This window comes from Lissotriton vulgaris, chromosome 4_1 (assembly GCF_964263255.1).
Source record: "Lissotriton vulgaris chromosome 4_1, aLisVul1.2, whole genome shotgun sequence".
Taxonomy (NCBI): domain Eukaryota; kingdom Metazoa; phylum Chordata; class Amphibia; order Caudata; family Salamandridae; genus Lissotriton; species Lissotriton vulgaris.
In genome coordinates, this window is record NC_141691.1 from 413,798,369 (window position 1) to 413,816,808 (window position 18,440).

Here is an 18,440-nt window from a genome sequence, read left to right on the forward strand (position 1 = left end):
AAAACAAAACATTAAACACAGTTACCATAACACCACATGCAACATGCCATATATAAAATATAGAAATAAATATAAAAATACAAACAGAGCCCAGATTGTTATTATTGCCGAATTAAGACACCTTCATACTATTTACTAAAATGTGAATGGGCTAAAGGGGCACCTTGATCATTCAGTGGAAGTGTATATGATTAATGTGGGGCCTATTTAATTACTTACGTTGCCATGGTGACCCTGGTCTTTGTTCACTTGATGGTGGTTTCTTCCAGATCTAAACGTGCTTCATTAGTACCCAGAGAATTTGGTCAATATTAAAACTCAGTAGAGGAACACCAGTAGGGATGAGTTTACTCTAATCGCACCGGCTTACTTTCAGCATGCAGGACTTATAAATGTGTACTACGGATAGCTTGCAAACAATCTTCTCTATACATGGTCTAAAAGAGATACTGTTGTAGGCTACCTGAAATTTTCCTTCTGACACAAAGAAGCTCTCTTGCTGCACTTCACTATGTTCCTCAAAAGAGCCCTATCTTTTTACCATAATATTTAGCCGACGGCGAATCTTCTGTGTGCCCATCTTGTCTTCATTATCATGTACGCCCCTAATACCCAGAGCCTGCTCCATACTGATGATAAAGATGTTATGACTGCACATGGGTGAATAGAGGAGGCTGGACTCCCTCTGGTTTCACCTTTGTTCTGATAAAACTGAGATGATGATCATGGGTAACGATTCCCATCTGGTCTGCGGTCTCTGATGTCCTGTCAAGTGTTCCTGTTGCACACTGGTCTCTGTTATGAAGAACTTGAGCTTCAGTTTGGATACTGATTTCCAAATATTACCTTCTATCTGTGACTCTGTAATCTTTACCTCTTTGTTTCACATTAAACAAAATAAATCTTTCTTGCAACCCCTCGCGATATAAGATTGGACAGCAGCTGCTTTGGTTCTCATTGGATATAGTTCGGGCCATTTTGACAGTAGTTAACCATGTCCACTCTTGTACTTGCTGATTTGCCATTTAGGTTAGAGGCTCCATCCAGATGTCATAATACCATAATTCATAATCAGGAAAGTCACTGTCTGGTGAGTACTCCACTGGCAGATTTCAGCCTCCTCCTAAGACTCTATGAGCCACATTGTCCATCCCAATCCAGCCAGGGCACCTAGGAACCCGTCTTTCTCCAGCCACTCCTCCTGATCAGAATTCATCACACCTGGCTGGGAGAAACTAACACTCATTTATAGCATTCCCCTTTTCCTTTTTCATCAGTGTCATACTCCAGACTAAATCAAAGAGCATTCTCTTTGGATGTTACACTTCCCAGAGGACTGGTCAGAACACTTTGTGTCCCCTTCTGATGTTTGGGGCATATACAGTCCCAGCCCCTCATATGGGCCTTTGGGCGTTGGTTTGCTTCCCTCCCTTGGCACAGGCCTATCATCTGTTATGTCCTCTACCATATCTCCTCCTTAGAAGAATCCTGGCAGTCTTGTAAAATTTATGGTACCTTCACTTACTCTTGTTGGCTACCCTGGTTGGTTTATCAGAACACTCTAGAATATTCCCAAAGGTCAGTTGACTTAGCATGTTCTCTAGGCTCAAGGTGCTTGCCCTCTACTCATCTGTAACAATATCATTTGATATATGCTGTAAAACATGAAGACCTCACTCCCAACCACATGCTAAGCTTCGGGCTTTCTATTATATAGATGTAGTGATTGCTACTCATCCTGTCTTGGTCATCCTCTGCTGTCACCATGTGGAATGTTAATATTCATGATGACACAATAGAATGTTGGGTTCCTAGCTCTGTGAATTCAGTTGGGAGCTTGGGGCTGAGCTGTAAGAAGACAGCTCCTGGTGGGGTTTTTATCCTTCTTAACATCTTATACCTTTGACTACCATCCTGTACCATCTTATCAATAAATACCTATTCTTACAAGAACCTACAGGGACCTGATCTTCATTTACTTCACTACAATAGACCATCTAGAGTGCAAGCGTCCAATGCACCTCTTTCTCTCATTTAGAGGCATCCCCCATAATAACTCTAAACAATCAACCACTGACCAAAGCCTCCCACAACGACATAACCAGACACCAAATTTACTCATATACATACACATATATACATATATACCAGTGCTTCCTCCACGTACATTTCTTACAGAATCGTACAAAGTTTGGATCTGTTGGCAAGATCACAGCCAGCGGGCAGGTCCAATAATGTCATGTGGTTACCAATTATTTTCACTGTGGCCTTTTTGCTTACTAGGAGGCAGACATGTTAACATATTTTCCTGGTTCTCAAAAGCTCATGGAATCTAAATTGCACATCAGAGAGAATCCATTTGCACGTTCCCCTATGTGTAGTCCACCCAACTATTAAAGTTATATTCTATTATTCTATTAAGCAAGGCTTGTTCATAAGACTTGCACTACTGCTGCTAAATGTCTTTCTGTTCCACAGGCATTGAACAATAAACTTAGCACAATTTCTTTTCTCTAATCAAAAATTATAAACTTTCGAAAAGCAAAAAACAAACATAAATGCGTATTATTTGGGCGAGAAGGCATTCCTCTTTTTCCATAATGTTAGCAAAGTCAAAAGTACCATCATATTTAACAATGTTCTCTAATTAGACATAAATGTGTGTCTTCATTGTTTTCAATTCTCTTTTTCCTAATCTGTGGGTACCAATGCCAAATTGTTGCTATCAGAGAAACCTGTGGAGTAGGTCAGTGGGTCATCTGCAAAGAACACATTGCAATACAACAAGTGCACGCACCTGCATTGAGTAACTGAACATCTGTGAAGCCACCTAGCCAGTGTACTTTTATTTATGTATGTATCTATGTATGTGGTATTTGTACAGCACAAAGCTAGCACAAAGCTAGCAAAAAGCGAAAACACTGTACAGGGTAAACAACAAAGATACGATCAAAGGAGAGAAAGCTGGGCTCTGAGAGTGGAGCGGAACTATTACTTCGTCGTTGTATAGGGTTGTTTAAATCCTTCACTGCGGCGGCTATTCCGCCGCAGTGCTAAGGGGGCGGGGCGGAAATGCGGCGGGGGCATGCTGGTGACGGAACCGCTCCGTCACCAGCGTCGGTTGCGCTGTGCTTATGACGGAGCAGTTCGGTCATGGCCCCGCCCGCTCAATAGAACGCTCAGCGCAGGCACGGAATTCGCGCCGCGCAGGAGCGTCGGGTGGGCCATGACGGAACCGCTCCGTCATCAGCACAGTGCCACCGCAGCTCATGACGGAGCGGTTCCGTCATCAGCAGGGGAGGGGTTAAAGACGTGTCCTTAGTGTTTACTAAATTGGAGCAGGGTTCAGGGAGTTATAGGGCAGATCTGATTTTTACAGGGATGTTATTCCAGATCCTAGTGCATAGGTGATGAAGGCGATGAAGGCCTGCTGCCCTGTTTTTTTCTTCTTTGCACTTCATATCTAGTCTGATGGTGGCCCGACTATGGGTGTTTCCAGAGCCACAGGTTGTGGTGAGTTTGTCTGTCAATTGGGCTGGAGAGCAATGTTACATTTTCACCTCATTGCAAGTTATTTCAATCTTCAGTTGAATATTTGGGGCACACATTATCTGGTGATGGTGTAGTACCGAAAAGATCGAATGTAGATGGTATTAGTAATGCTCCTCCGCCAACAAATAGAGACCAGTTATTATCCTTTGCAGGAATGTGTGAATATTATAGCAAATTTGTAAATAACTTTGCCACCAAAATGGAGCCTCTGAGGAAGCTGTTGAGACATGGTAATTCGTTTGTGCGGGAAGGGGAACAACAGGTAGCATTTGAACTCATCAAGTCTGATATTTTGCATGCTCCTACACTTAGACCATTCTGTTTGAATAAATTGTGTGTCATCACGGTGGATGCCAGTATGTATGGTCTTGGGTCTGTGTTGTCTCAAAGGTCCGGCAAAGATGAGTGGAATGTATGTTTTGCGTCCCGTACCCTCAATGATACGGAACGTCGATATGCTGTCATTGAGAAAGAGCTTTTAGCTTGCATATGGGCAATTGAGCACTTCAGAAATTTCATTTGGGGAAATAAATTTATTCTGAGAACCGATCACAAGCCATTGGTTAACATTCTGTCCCCAGGTGGAGGTTGGAATGCCACAGCTCGCATTTCCAGACTAACTTCACAACTCCAAGAATATTCTTTCACTCCGGAGTATGTCCCTGGAAAGAGGAATGTGGTGGCAGACTTTATGTCTCGTCATCCATCTCCAGTTGCTGTGTGCAAGAGTTTGAATGACACTGATGTGGTCACTTGCTTGCAGGATGTCCTTTCTACCTCTTTCACTGAGATTTCTGAAGACTTGTGGAAAACTGCTGACAAACAAGATCTCACTTTACAAAATATTAAAAAATTCATTCTGGAAGGTTGGCCCGATAAAAAGTTGTTAAAAGAAAATTATATGCCATTTTTCAACGTTTCAACCGAACTTGAGTTGGAGAATGATTTAGTTTTTAAATCTAGTAAATGTGTTCCACCTTTTGATATACAAAATCTAATTCTAGATCTTGCACATAAATCACATCCAGGTATGTCGGCCATGAAAAGATTGATTAGGAATTATTTCTGGTGGCCATCTTTGGATCGTTTGGTTGAACACAAGGTTAGAGAGTGTGCTGTTTGTGTAGGAAATAACAAAATGTTGAAAGTCAATGTTCCTCCATTGAAGACAACCCCTTGGCCCACTTTGCCTTGGAAAAAACTTGCCTTTGATATTTCTGGTCCCTTTATGTGTCTTCCCTCTGATTCCAGCTATGCCCTTGTTCTTATGGATTACCACTCAAAATGGCCAGAAGTTAAGTTTGTTTCTTCTACTTCCACCAATGTTATAGTACAATTTTTTAAGGAAGTTTTTTCTAGAGAAGGCTGTCCGTCCATTTTGGTCACGGATAATGGGGTGCAACTTACCTCATTAGAAATGGAGAGTTTTCTCAAATTACATTCCATCAAGCACAACACAGTTTCATTTTATGAACCACATGAAAATAGTTTGGTGGAGCGTTTTAATAGAGTTTTGAAGGGTTTTATATCTGATGTCTGTAAGTGTGGGTCAGATTGGAAAACCTTCTTAAGAGAAAAGTTGTGGTGTTACAGAATTACTCCTCATTCAACCACTGAAGTCAGTCCTTTTCGTTTGCTCAAAGGACGTGATCCTGCTTCTACCATTTGTCCTTGGTGGTTCAGGGATAAATGTCTCAACAAGTCCTTTTCACAAGAGTTGGTCGAACAAGCCTCTCAGAAAGTTGAGGATAAACAATCTAAAAGCAAATTGTGGTATGACAAAAAGTGGAATGTTAAATCTCCTGATTTTTCTGTGGGAGATGTTGTGAGGATTAAGAGACCTGGTCTTCTTTCAAAATGTTCCGATAAGTTTAGTAAGCCAATGAAACTTGTAAAAGTTTTTAGAAATAGTGTCATTACCCAGGATGGCAGGTTATGGAACGTAAAGCGGGTTGCAAAATGTCCCACTGTGCAGCAAACTTCCATATCCTCTTCTCCTAAGCCTACTAACAGTTCCATTGCTTCAAGAGTTAAGTTATCTGACCGCTCCAGATCATTTCCTGTGAAATTTCATGATTATGTTTCTTAACCTCTTTCTTGGTTTCCTATTTTCTTAACCTCTTTCTTTGTTTTCTATAAAAGGGAGATGTGTTACATTTTCACCTCATTGCATTTTCCTGTACCTTTAAATCCTGCATGTTTTCCTTTAAGTGTTCTTAGAACACTACTGTGTTCTTGGCTTCAGGTCAGTTGCACTGTTCCTGTGGACCAAGAGACTGCTGTTCATGTTGCTGTGCTGCTTAATAAATCAACCTATATTCCCACCAGTTCCTGTGGATTATTTAACAAGCAAGTTTGAAACAGCTTTGTATTGATGCAGCTGGTTTTGAAGATACTGCAGGCTGGTAAAGAAAGCCCATGGAGATCACTCAAGGTAATTGTGATGTGGCCATTATTTTGTAGATTATTTATTAGGCATGCTGGGGCACGTAGGATACACAGAAAGAGGGACAATGTGGAATCTCGGAGGCCATGAAGCACAATGTTGCCACCATCCAGATGAGTGAGTATGGGAGCTTGAACAGCAGTTCTGAACTTTCTTTCTGCTAAAATGAATTTCTCTTCAGTAAAAATAGAGCTGTAATCACGTAATCACGCCATCTAGATTTTCCTGGCAATATTTTCTTGAGTGTGAGGTCAATGTTCAGAGTGAACCCAAATGAGTGACTTGCGCATTGGGTGAAAGTTGGGGTTCAAGTCCATCCAGGTTCTCATCATTGAGCCAGGTTGATACTGTATCTTGTTTACTGTTCTTGCAAATGTAAAAATTCTGTTTTGGTGCGGATGAGCTTCAGGTAGGTGCTAACGTTGAAATAGGCACTGTAATGGGAATGTCAAAGGCAGTACCTGCATGGCATGAGCTTGTGCAGTCCATGCAGTGTAGGTACTGGTGTGCACACACAGACGGGGGCACAACATGCGCATGCATACCATGACCCAGAAGCAACAGGGTGCCCTGTAGTGCCCCCTTTGTTTCCTCTCCGCCACGATTTTCATGGAGGAGGAACTGCCATGAAAACTGCGGTGAAGAGGAGACTCTTAATATGCTTGGCGGGATTGAGGCAGTACCGACAAGCATATCAGGCCTCAAGACCACTGCGCAACCACCATGGATTTCTGATCCCTTTCGGTTGCGGTGGTGCAATGGCGGTCCGACTGCCCTAGTTATAATCGGGCAGTCAGAAGACGGCCACCGCTGCTCCCCCCGAGACTGGCAGTCCTTGGACTGCCAGACTCGTAATCAGGCCCTAAATGTTCAGAGCGAACATCTTTGTATTTGTGAATTTTGATGTTGTTATCAGTGAGTAGATTTCTAAGGTGTTCCATGTAAAGGTTGAATCACAGGAGAAAGAAGAGGGAACGCTGGGGGTTGGAATGATAGCTCATTATGAGGTGCAGGCCCCCTGCTCCTCATCATATACCGTACCACATCATGAGAATACACTGGACACCATATCATAAATAAATGCCGTCTGTGCTGTATGGAAAGTCAGACCTTCTCATGTTCATGACCACACAATAATTAAAGACAAGAATTTCTGTGACATCAGTGTGATCCATCTCACCAAGAGAACGCCGATTTCACACACGTAGCAACCAACATGTCCTATAGACCCACTTTACCTACTTTAACTGTAACTTTTATACCAACCTCAGCATGCAGTTTCTGTATGATGCTAACCTTTGCTTCTCTACATATTCAAAAGATTCTGTACTTCATGCCATGCCTGAGCCATCATGGACCGTAGATATGTCTTAGAAAGAATGTATGTTATGTTATGTTATGTTATAACAATTTATTATGCGCACAGCGACTCCAGCGAAGGAGCATCCCGGCGCAGAGACACTAAGCAGTCATAACACAGCATGGAGATAGTGCTACAGAAAGTACTAAAAACAGGGAAGCTAAAATAGGAAGGTTTTTATGGCTCTACGAAACGACAGCAAGTCCTCTATCAGCCGAATTTCAACTGGAAGGGTGTTCCAGATTGACGCGGCTCTCACCCTGAAGGAACGGCCCCCCATCCTGCTGAGCCTAAATCTGGGGACAACAGCACGGGCCTGCCCTTGAGATCGAAGATTGCGGGTAGGGACATAGAAGGAAATGGAGTTGGCCAGGATCTCGGGGCCTATGCCTCTAAGGATTTTGAAGGTCAGACACAAGACCTTGAAGAGAATACGCTTCCTAACCGGGAGCCAGTGCAGGGAGCGGATGACATGAGACACCGGGCAGAACTTAGGAAGTCCAACAATGGCTCTCGCCGCGGCGTTCTGCACCCGCTGCAGACGGGTTAGCTCAGCCTGGTTGGCCCCCGCCAGCAAAGAGCTGGCGTAGTCCAGACGAGAGATGATGGTTGCCTGGACCACAAGCTGTCTGGTAGGGGCGTCGAAGAACTTAAGCACCGGCCTTAACCCTCTTAGGAGACCGAAGCAACAGGCTGCAATTTTTTTGGTGTGCCCTGTAAATGTAAGACCAGCGTCTAACCAGACCCCGAGGTTCTTCACCTCCGACACTGGGGTCGGAGTGGGGCCCAACTCTGAAGGCCACCACTGATCGCCCCAGAGCTCCACTCCCTTCCCGACAACCATAACCTCTGTTTTTGTGGCATTAAGCTGGAGACAGTTACCTGTCAACCAGCTGGCCACCGCCTTCAGTCCGGACTGAAACCTGGGGGCATCCTGTTCCGCATCCCCGCTGAGAGTAACCGCCAGCTGTGTGTCGTCGGCATATGAGACCATGGTTAGGCCCCACTGCCTTGCGACATCAGCCAGCGGTCTCACGTAGAGATTGAACAGCGTGGGACTCAGCGAGGATCCCTGCGGAACCCCCATGGCCAGAGGCTGGAACCTGGACTTGAAGGGAGGGATGGCAACACAGAAGGAGCGGTTGTCTAGGAAGGAGCGGAACCATTGCAGCGCCTGGCCGCCAATACCAATCTCCTCGAGCCGCCTAAGGAGGATGCTGTGCGATACAGTATCGAATCGAATGCGGCGCTGAGATCTAACAAAATCAGCGCAGCCGTCTGCCCAACATCCAACCTTGCACGGAGATGTTCCACCATCACCAGAAGGGCAGTCTCCGTGCTGTGGCCAGCACGGAAGCCATTCTGTGTGGGATCGAGGGCATTGGACCGGGCTAAGTGTTCAGACAGGGCCAGATTGACATGGGCCTCTGTCAACTTAGCTGGCCAGGGCAGCAGCGAGATGGGACGGTAGCTTTCCGGCTTGGACGGGTCAAGAGATGGTTTTTTAATGATCGGAGACACCACCGCCTGCTTCCAGCTGATGGGAACGACCCCAGTCTCTAGGGAAAGATTGACAAGAGAGCGTATAGCCACGCGCCCCACAAAGGTCTGGTCTCGAAAGAGGGCAGGCCTCACTGGATCGGATGGGGACCCAGATTTAACTTGCGTAGCAAGTTTGTCAAACCCTTCCAAGGTGAGGGGGGGAAATGAGAGCAGAGCGGGCTGGTAAGATGTCTCCTTAGGGCTACCCAGCGCTATACCAGTGCTCGGGAAAGTCCGATATATAGACTGGACTTTTCCCAAGAAATAGGAAGCGTGGGATTCACAGTGTGTGACAGAGCTCTCAACCGTTGAGATAGACCGCTTAGACATAAGATCTTTCACCGCCTTGAAGATGGCCTTCGACGGGTTAGTGCTGTTCCGGAATTCCTCGGCATAAAATGCCGCTCGGGCACGACAAATGGCCCGGTGATAGATCTTGACGGACGCGACATATGTTGCTTTTAACTCAGCCCCATATGTCTTCCGCCAAGCCCTCTCCGCCAGTCTACAGGCTCCCTAGAGAGCGCGCAAAGCGTCGTCGTACCAGGGGCTTTAACACTCGAGGGTTGATTTTCGTTGTTACAACAGGTATCAAAACATCCAGAGCCCTGGTGAGCCAAGAGCAGAAGAGATCATACCCCTCCTCTACGTTGTTAAATGGGCCCAGAGGTTCCACTGACAAAAGATGGTAAAAGTCATCCAGCCTGAGTTTACTCCAGGATCTCCTGGGTACCCGCTTGGCTGAAGAGGTGGAAATGTTGGTAGTTATAGGGCAGTAGATGGATACCAAAGAATGGTCAGACCACTCTACAGGAGCCACCGACGTGACTTTAGCCTCGGTCAAGTTGGTAAAAAAAGGGTCAAGAATATGCCCCCCGGAATGAGTAGGCTGGGAGACCAGCTGAAAAAGTTGAAAGGCCTCTAAGTCCAGAATACTACGTGCTGTCAGGCAAGATGGAGCATCGAAATGCAAATTTAAATCGCCCAGAATGGAAAAATTAGCACAGTCAGTGACCAAGGTGGCGACAGTGTCCGGGAAAGCATTCCTGAACGCCACATCACTGCCCGGCGGACGATACACCACCATCCCAGAGAGTGTATATTCTGGGCTGACAGAGACTTTAAAAGAGGCGCTTTCACAGCCAGCGATGTTAAGAATGGTCCACACACAGGAAAAACTAGATCTCACTATCAGGGCTATACCCCCGCCTCTAGATAGCCTATTCGCAATATACATAGAGTACCCGGGAGGACAAACAAGATTGGGAATAGCAGTGTCGGCTTCCTGAAGCCATGTTTCGGTTAAGGCTAAAATATCCGGGGCTTCATTTTCAATCAGGTCGTACACATTCTGTCGATGTTTAAGGATAGACCTGACATTAAGATTCAAAATCCGCAGTGAGGGCGGTAGTCCCCTGTTGTGCCGGACGGCAGAGGGACAAAGCCGGGAAAGAAGCTGCGGAGGGTCAAGCACCAGGCCATTACAGGGACAGCGGTAGGGGCCGCATAGAGGATGAACGGGCTGTAGAGTGCAATGACCGCTCACCTTGCCGATGGAGTACAAGCGCTCCCTGGAGTATGTAAGCATGGCAACAGTGCTGGGTAGACGAGAGCAGGCCAGAGCCCGCCACGTCCCGCGCGTCCTTAGCGCGGACGGGCGCAGACGGGCAGGACTCTGGCACGACTCCGGCCACGCGAGGACACGCCCGCTGCGCGATCCCGCTGCGCGATCCCGCTGCGCTAGGGGGCAGAGAATATGTAGATTGGGAGGTGAGGGAAGACTAGAGCGTCACCCTCTCAAGATGGCCGCCCGCCGAGGGACAAACAGGAAGTAGGAGCGCTCTATCTCCCTCCACTCAAACAGCATCAAAGAGCTGCGGTGGACCGGGGAGACAGCGCTATGCCTGGCAAGGTAACAGTAGTATTAAAATAAACTTTGCAGTTTTAAGAATAGCCCAAAGGTTAAGAACACACACTTTTAAAAATTCGACCTCAGTAGTGCAGACACGCTCCACACCCAAGCGCTAACGTGCTAGTAGTCATTCAGCACGAGCGCCAGTGTAAACAGCCCTAAATAGTCAGGGAGGGAGGGAAGACTAGAGCGTCACCCTCTCAAGATGGCCGCCCGCCGAGGGACAAACAGGAAGTAGGAGCGCTCTATCTCCCTCCACTCAAACAGCATCAAAGAGCTGCGGTGGACCGGGGAGACAGCGCTATGCCTGGCAAGGTAACAGTAGTATTAAAATAAACTTTGCAGTTTTAAGAATAGCCCAAAGGTTAAGAACACACACTTTTAAAAATTCGACCTCAGTAGTGCAGACACGCTCCACACCCAAGCGCTAACGTGCTAGTAGTCATTCAGCACGAGCGCCAGTGTAAACAGCCCTAAATAGTCAGGGAGGGAGTGAAGACTAGAGCGTCACCCTCTCAAGATGGCCGCCCGCAGAGGGACAAACAGGAAGTAGGAGCGCTCTATCTCCCTCCACTCAAACAGCATCAAAGAGCTGCGGTGGACCGGGGAGACAGCGCTATGCCTGGCAAGGTAACAGTAGTATTAAAATAAACTTTGCAGTTTTAAGAATAGCCCAAAGGTTAAGAACACACACTTTTAAAAATTCGACCTCAGTAGTGCAGACACGCTCCACACCCAAGCGCTAACGTGCTAGTAGTCATTCAGCACGAGCGCCAGTGTAAACAGCCCTAAATAGTCAGGGAGGGAGGGAAGACTAGAGCGTCACCCTCTCAAGATGGCCGCCCGCCGAGGGACAAACAGGAAGTAGGAGCGCTCTATCTCCCTCCACTCAAACAGCATCAAAGAGCTGCGGTGGACCGGGGAGACAGCGCTATGCCTGGCAAGGTAACAGTAGTATTAAAATAAACTTTGCAGTTTTAAGAATAGCCCAAAGGTTAAGAACACACACTTTTAAAAATTCGACCTCAGTAGTGCAGACACGCTCCACACCCAAGCGCTAACGTGCTAGTAGTCATTCAGCACGAGCGCCAGTGTAAACAGCCCTAAATAGTCAGGGAGGGAGGGAAGACTAGAGCGTCACCCTCTCAAGATGGCCGCCCGCCGAGGGACAAACAGGAAGTAGGAGCGCTCTATCTCCCTCCACTCAAACAGCATCAAAGAGCTGCGGTGGACCGGGGAGACAGCGCTATGCCTGGCAAGGTAACAGTAGTATTAAAATAAACTTTGCAGTTTTAAGAATAGCCCAAAGGTTAAGAACACACACTTTTAAAAATTCGACCTCAGTAGTGCAGACACACTCCACACCCAAGCGCTAACGTGCTAGTAGTCATTCAGCACGAGCGCCAGTGTAAACAGCCCTAAATAGTCAGGGAGGGAGGGAAGACTAGAGCGTCACCCTCTCAAGATGGCCGCCCGCCGAGGGACAAACAGGAAGTAGGAGCGCTCTATCTCCCTCCACTCAAACAGCATCAAAGAGCTGCGGTGGACCGGGGAGACAGCGCTATGCCTGGCAAGGTAACAGTAGTATTAAAATAAACTTTGCAGTTTTAAGAATAGCCCAAAGGTTAAGAACACACACTTTTAAAAATTCGACCTCAGTAGTGCAGACACGCTCCACACCCAAGCGCTAACGTGCTAGTAGTCATTCAGCACGAGCGCCAGTGTAAACAGCCCTAAATAGTCAGGGAGGGAGGGAAGACTAGAGCGTCACCCTCTCAAGATGGCCGCCCGCCGAGGGACAAACAGGAAGTAGGAGCGCTCTATCTCCCTCCACTCAAACAGCATCAAAGAGCTGCGGTGGACCGGGGAGACAGCGCTATGCCCGGCAAGGTAACAGTAGTATTAAAATAAACTTTGCAGTTTTAAGAATAGCCCAAAGGTTAAGAACACACACTTTAAAAAATTCGACCTCAGTAGTGCAGACACGCTCCACACCCAAGCGCTAACGTGCTAGTAGTCATTCAGCACGAGCGCCAGTGTAAACAGCCCTAAAAAGTCAGGGAGGGAGGGAAGACTAGAGCGTCACCCTCTCAAGGTGGCCGCCCGCCGAGGGACAAACAGGAAGTAGTAGCGCTCTATCTCCCTCCACTCAAACAGCATCAAAGAGCTGCGGTGGACCGGGGAGACAGCGCTATGCCTGGCAAGGTAACAGTAGTATTAAAATAAACTTTGCAGTTTTAAGAATAGCCCAAAGGTTAAGAACACACACTTTTAAAAATTCGACCTCAGTAGTGCAGACACGCTCCACACCCAAGCGCTAACGTGCTAGTAGTCATTCATAAAGATCAGTCTACCAGAACTGTATGCTTCTATGAGAGATTACCACACAGCCAAACATTTTGCAGCACCTCTAAACAATACCCCAATCACCCAGATTCCTTAAAAAATATATTTCATAGCAAATATCTCTGCAGATTCGACTGATGCTATTCTGCCTCAGCCCAGTAAACAGAGAAGAGAAGAGGTACACCTGGGCACATATCTAGACATGAAAACGATCTAGCTGGCCATTGGGGAACTCAAACAAGGTTTACTGTGCCTGTATGAGGGCATCTGTCTGAGCCAAGTGGAGGAACTGAAGGCAAGGGGCATTCCGTAGACATACCTGAAGATTCAGAAAATCATCATCAGCAGACTATTCCTACGATAGATGACCACAAACAAATCATATCAGTTTTCTACTATTAACAGAATAGAATGATCAGGCTATTGCTACTGCAAGTATACCCTCAAACAGCTAGTGAGTACAGCTGAAAGACACTAATCTAATGGATGCACAGGTGAGGGGTACAAAAGCACCATAGATCTTTTTCAGTTGTTCAGGGAGTAGTTAGAAATCTCTGGAATCCTCTGACTACCTTTAGCTGCTTGCATAGGATGCACATCCATAGTTTTGCATCCCATCGAGACCCTTGCCACCACATCTACCTCACTAAGTATACCCTCTGCAGCCTGCATAGGGATGGGAGGGGACAAGAACAGATGCAATGGTCAAATGGCTGCTCTAACCTGCAGCTACTCCAGTAAGTAGAGGGAGAATTGTGCTGGTGCTAAGATGATATCTGCACCATAGAAGCTGAAGCATCTCCAATGGCCTGCACGTTGCAATCACACAAACCACCAGAGTTTGTCACCATAACAGACAAAGAGGTGGGCAGTGTCAAAATGATTTAGCTAACAGACTGACACCTACTTGAACCTTCATAATCAATATCCAGGGAGCCAGGGGATGTAACTGCTAACCATGAGACTTGCTCACATCTCTATCATGTGGCCTGCTCTAAACAATCTCCTGTTGCAGAACACCAAATATTATCCCCTGCCAAAGCACACTACACCGTTGTCCCCAAAAACCATGTATGTAGAGCCACTATTTAACAAGACTCCCTTATTTTCTAATCTATTTAGAGCTGTACTATTGCGAGAGGGACCACTCTTACTGCCTAATCGACTTGTCATCTCAATGTTCAAACCCTGTCCTTTTGGGACTACTTCTGCAGTGTAAGCATCTATGACTATGTTGAGGTCAATACTTTGGGACCCCATCTTAAATGGTATATTACCCTGTTTGTCAGATTGACAGTTCATCTGTAGAAATGAGTAGACCCTCATGTGTCCTTCTATAATGCCTTCAAACTGTTCATGACTAGTCTTAGTTGATTTTACCTGTAGGAACCATCTGACTTATGAGCAACCTCACTGGGGGATCTTCTCACTATGAGTCAGGTAGTAAATTGGTACTCAAGACATTTAACATATTTCGATTACTATGACTGTGCAAGGAACACGATTAATACTTCTGGTGGTGCCACATGACTATCTGGTTGCCTGGGCGTATGCTCATGAATGTCAATTCACCGAAAGGTCAGGGGTAGGGGAAGTGACATCACATGGAATTTGACCTTAACATTCACTCACACACACGCTTGCACTTACACACACAGTCACACACTCAAATTCCAGCGAATTCCACTCCGTTTTTAATTACATTACTAGTGAATAATATGTTATAATTCACTAGTAGTATAGTAAAAACAAAATGACAAAAAATTGAAATTAGAGCCCCAGCTGATGTCTATAAGGACGAGCTGCCTCTGTGTTCCTGGCACCTATTTTGCTGCCTTTGAGACCACGGGTCGAAATGCCAGGGTTCGCAAGGGGCAAGCCAGGGGTCACAGCTGCGGCCCCTGGTGACCCCTAAATGACGTCCATGCTCCTCCTATATGTATTTTGAGAGACGGTCTGCATACTGCCATATGTAGAGATTAATTCCAATCAAAAACGTAATAGTACAGTAAGTTTAGTTACAAGAATACATTCAGCTTTTTTTCAAAAGCTTAGGAAAGGTCTTTCGAATGAACACTGTACTATCAGCACAAGTGGGAGGATCGAACAGACGTAAATGAAACCCCTTCTTAATAAAATGCAGTTGTTTCGGAAAGACTTCATCTTACCAGATGGAAAACTTGGATGAATCCAGTGCACCGGAACATTCTTGCAAATGTCGAATATTTTTGAATTTCTTAAAAACTCCTTGTCTTCTATCGGTTTCTCCATTGGAATCCACACCATCGATTGCTCAATATATGTTTCTGTTATTTCATCCCCTTCCTATAAATGTCCATAAAAATAAAATAATTGGTGTTTTCAAGAGTAAACATGCTGGATGAGAGCACACAAACATGAAGGTAGCTGATAAAGAAAACTGTCAGAGCTAATCGTTTCTCTTCAAAAGGCAGTCTAGCAAGTTTTTTTTAAAACATCGCTTTATTACATTTTGATAGATTTGGAGTAAATCAATAATTTCATACTGACCAAAGACATAGAAAAACAAGACTTGTGCACAATGGAATTGAAGATGTCATTAGAGAGTCAACTGATCATGCAAAGTTGAGGCAGCCTTTCTACACATTCTGTATGCCCTCAAAGATCAATATAGGATAGAATTTGTTAAGGCAAAAATGTTATTACTTCTCACTTGCATCAAAATGCACCATTTAGGAGTCAATTATTAGTTCATTGTTATAAGACATACTCTTGCTGGATGACCCAGGACTCTTTGTTCTTTACATTGTAAGTAATCGTATAAGGAGTACCCTTATGAATCTTTTGAGGTCTCTTTTTATGCCGGGAGAGATCTTCCATACTGTCCCTACAGTCCAATGTTTGTGCCATCACAAGGTTATAACAAGTGTATCCTGTGTCTGCAAATGTTGGCTGACTACAATAACTATATTTTAATACATTTACCCTCCTTTTGTGTCTTTTTCCCTTTTGTGGCCTTTCCACTCCCCCATGCCACAAACTTACCTACTTTCTTGTTGCTTGCTCCAGCACCATCCAACCTGCCTGTGTCCCCATATCCCCTACTCTTTCGCAGACCTACTTACTGTTGGGTGCAGCACTGAAGCAATGCAGATGCATGCAGCGGGCATACCACTGGAATGCCAAACGTACGCTAGAGGCAAGCCCATGCCCGTCCCACTGCACCCAATGCCCTGAACCCTGGTGGTCCATCCACCCACTGCAAACTCAGATGCTTACAGGACACTGACCTCTGTACCCTAAATACTGGACGACCCTTAGCTCACTGCTGCGCTTCCTCCAGCTTCAAGGTAATAAAACAGCACAGAACCTGCAAACCTTGAAGATTACTATTATTTACAAAGAAAATATACACTGCTTCATCAACTCCACAAGATCCTCCGATCCCCTAGAATACCTCGCCTTTAAGCTTCACATTTTTGGCAACACCAATCTGCGTGGATTCCTGCTCTAGCATCCTTTTTCCCAAGAACTAATTTCAGAAACACCCTCAGACTTCATCGCCCCACTTGTGATCCACTGTTCCTCCTCCTAAATGAACTCAACTTCTTCCTGGAAGGCCACACAGACCAAAACACCAAACAAGCTCCTGAAAGAATTAAACACACTCGGATTCACCCAACGAATGATGGACCCCACCCACACTGCTGTACAACTACTCAACCCAATCTTAACAAACATTTCCAGCATCATGGGGCACCTGGGCCAACCACTACCTCATCCATGTCGACCTGTTCCTCCCCACCTATGTGGAACTGCACCCTCCCAAAAATAAAACAACAATAACTTCTTCAGATTTGCCCTCCATTTCTATCACCAGCAACACAGATTAACGAAATGCTGAGTGCTGACTGTAGGTATTGAGAAGAGGACCAACAGTGTCAAAGAGCTTTTTCGCATTATAAAGGACTTCACCTCGCCCTATGCACCTCCACAACTTCAACCCCATCCCAGGAGCTCTGCATCCAGCTTTCCGACTACTTCAGCAGCAAAATACACACTATTTACCACAACGTTGCTCCACCACCAGACATATCTACCCCAATTACTCCAGCCCAATGAGATAAACATCCCAGAAACTATGATGACCTGCTGGTCCACCGTTACCCAGACAGTACCATCACATGTGCTTTATCCATTCAGGAGCCCCATTGAACCATGTCCTTCCTTTATTTTCACCAAAGAACTCAACTCCACCTGAAACTCAATGACTCCCTCACATCAGCCACCTTCCTGGACACCCTGGTAACAAACCACCACATTTCCCCTTCTGAAGAAACCCTCAACAGACCCGAAGACTCTGGTTAACTACCAACCAATCTTATTACTTCCCTACTTATTCAATATCCTGCATAAAACTTGTAAACAAACTACTGGCCAACCACCTCAACCTGCACCACCTCTTAACCTCCTCTCAGTCCAGATGCAGGCCCAATCACAGCACGAGACGACCTTCATCATCGCAATCTGCATGATCATGGACAGGGGAGACACAACAGAACTAATCCTTCTCAACCTCTCAGCTGCTTTCGACACCTTCTCCCATCTCCCATCCTCATCCAACGCCTCTATGAAACTGGAAAACAAGAAGCTACCCTCCAAAGTTTCAGCTTTTTCCTCACTGGACCCACCCAATCCATCACCTTGGTGCCATACACCTTTGCTGCCACCAAACTAATATGCAGAGTCCCCCAAGGATCTTTGCTCAACCTCTCCCTTTTCAATGCCGATGTGATACCATTTGCCAAATTCATCCCTGCTCACAAAATCAACATCATCTCATTTGCTAACAACACGCAACTCATCCTGTCCCTCTCAGATGACTACCCCAACGCCAGGATAAAATTCACCACTTACATGTCTGAAGTCGCCATCTGGATTAAAGCCAACTGTCTAAAGTTCAATTTTGACAAGACAAAAGTGGTACTGTTCATTAAAGACACCTCAATGTGGACCTCAGTTGAGCGGCCGGCCAAACTGGGGCTGTGAGAAATTGGGTTGTTGGTTGAGCTGGGTGTTAACCCTGCTCAAGCAACAGCCACAATCCCTGTCAGGGTGAACAAGTACAGTCATTTAATTAGCTTGTGCTTAACCCTCTGGTAGCTTGACACAAAAGCAGTTAGGCTTAACATAGAGGCAATGAGTTAAGCATATTTTGAGCACATGAACAGTAATTAAGTGAGGACACAACACAAGAAAAAGCCCACACCAATAAAAAAATAGAGTACACTTTAATAAATGAT

The 18,440-nt window shown here is 45.7% G+C and overlaps 1 protein-coding gene across 1 annotated transcript in view; it reads right to left on the minus strand.

Moving 5' to 3' along the window:
* Positions 1-18,440, minus strand: part of TNMD (tenomodulin) — a 480,057-nt gene that overhangs the window by 240,270 nt on the left and 221,347 nt on the right. The window contains exon 5 of the mRNA XM_086918815.1: positions 15,327-15,483. Coding sequence (XP_086774941.1) covers positions 15,327-15,483 — 157 coding nt within the window. The remainder of the gene's footprint in view (positions 1-15,326; positions 15,484-18,440) is intronic.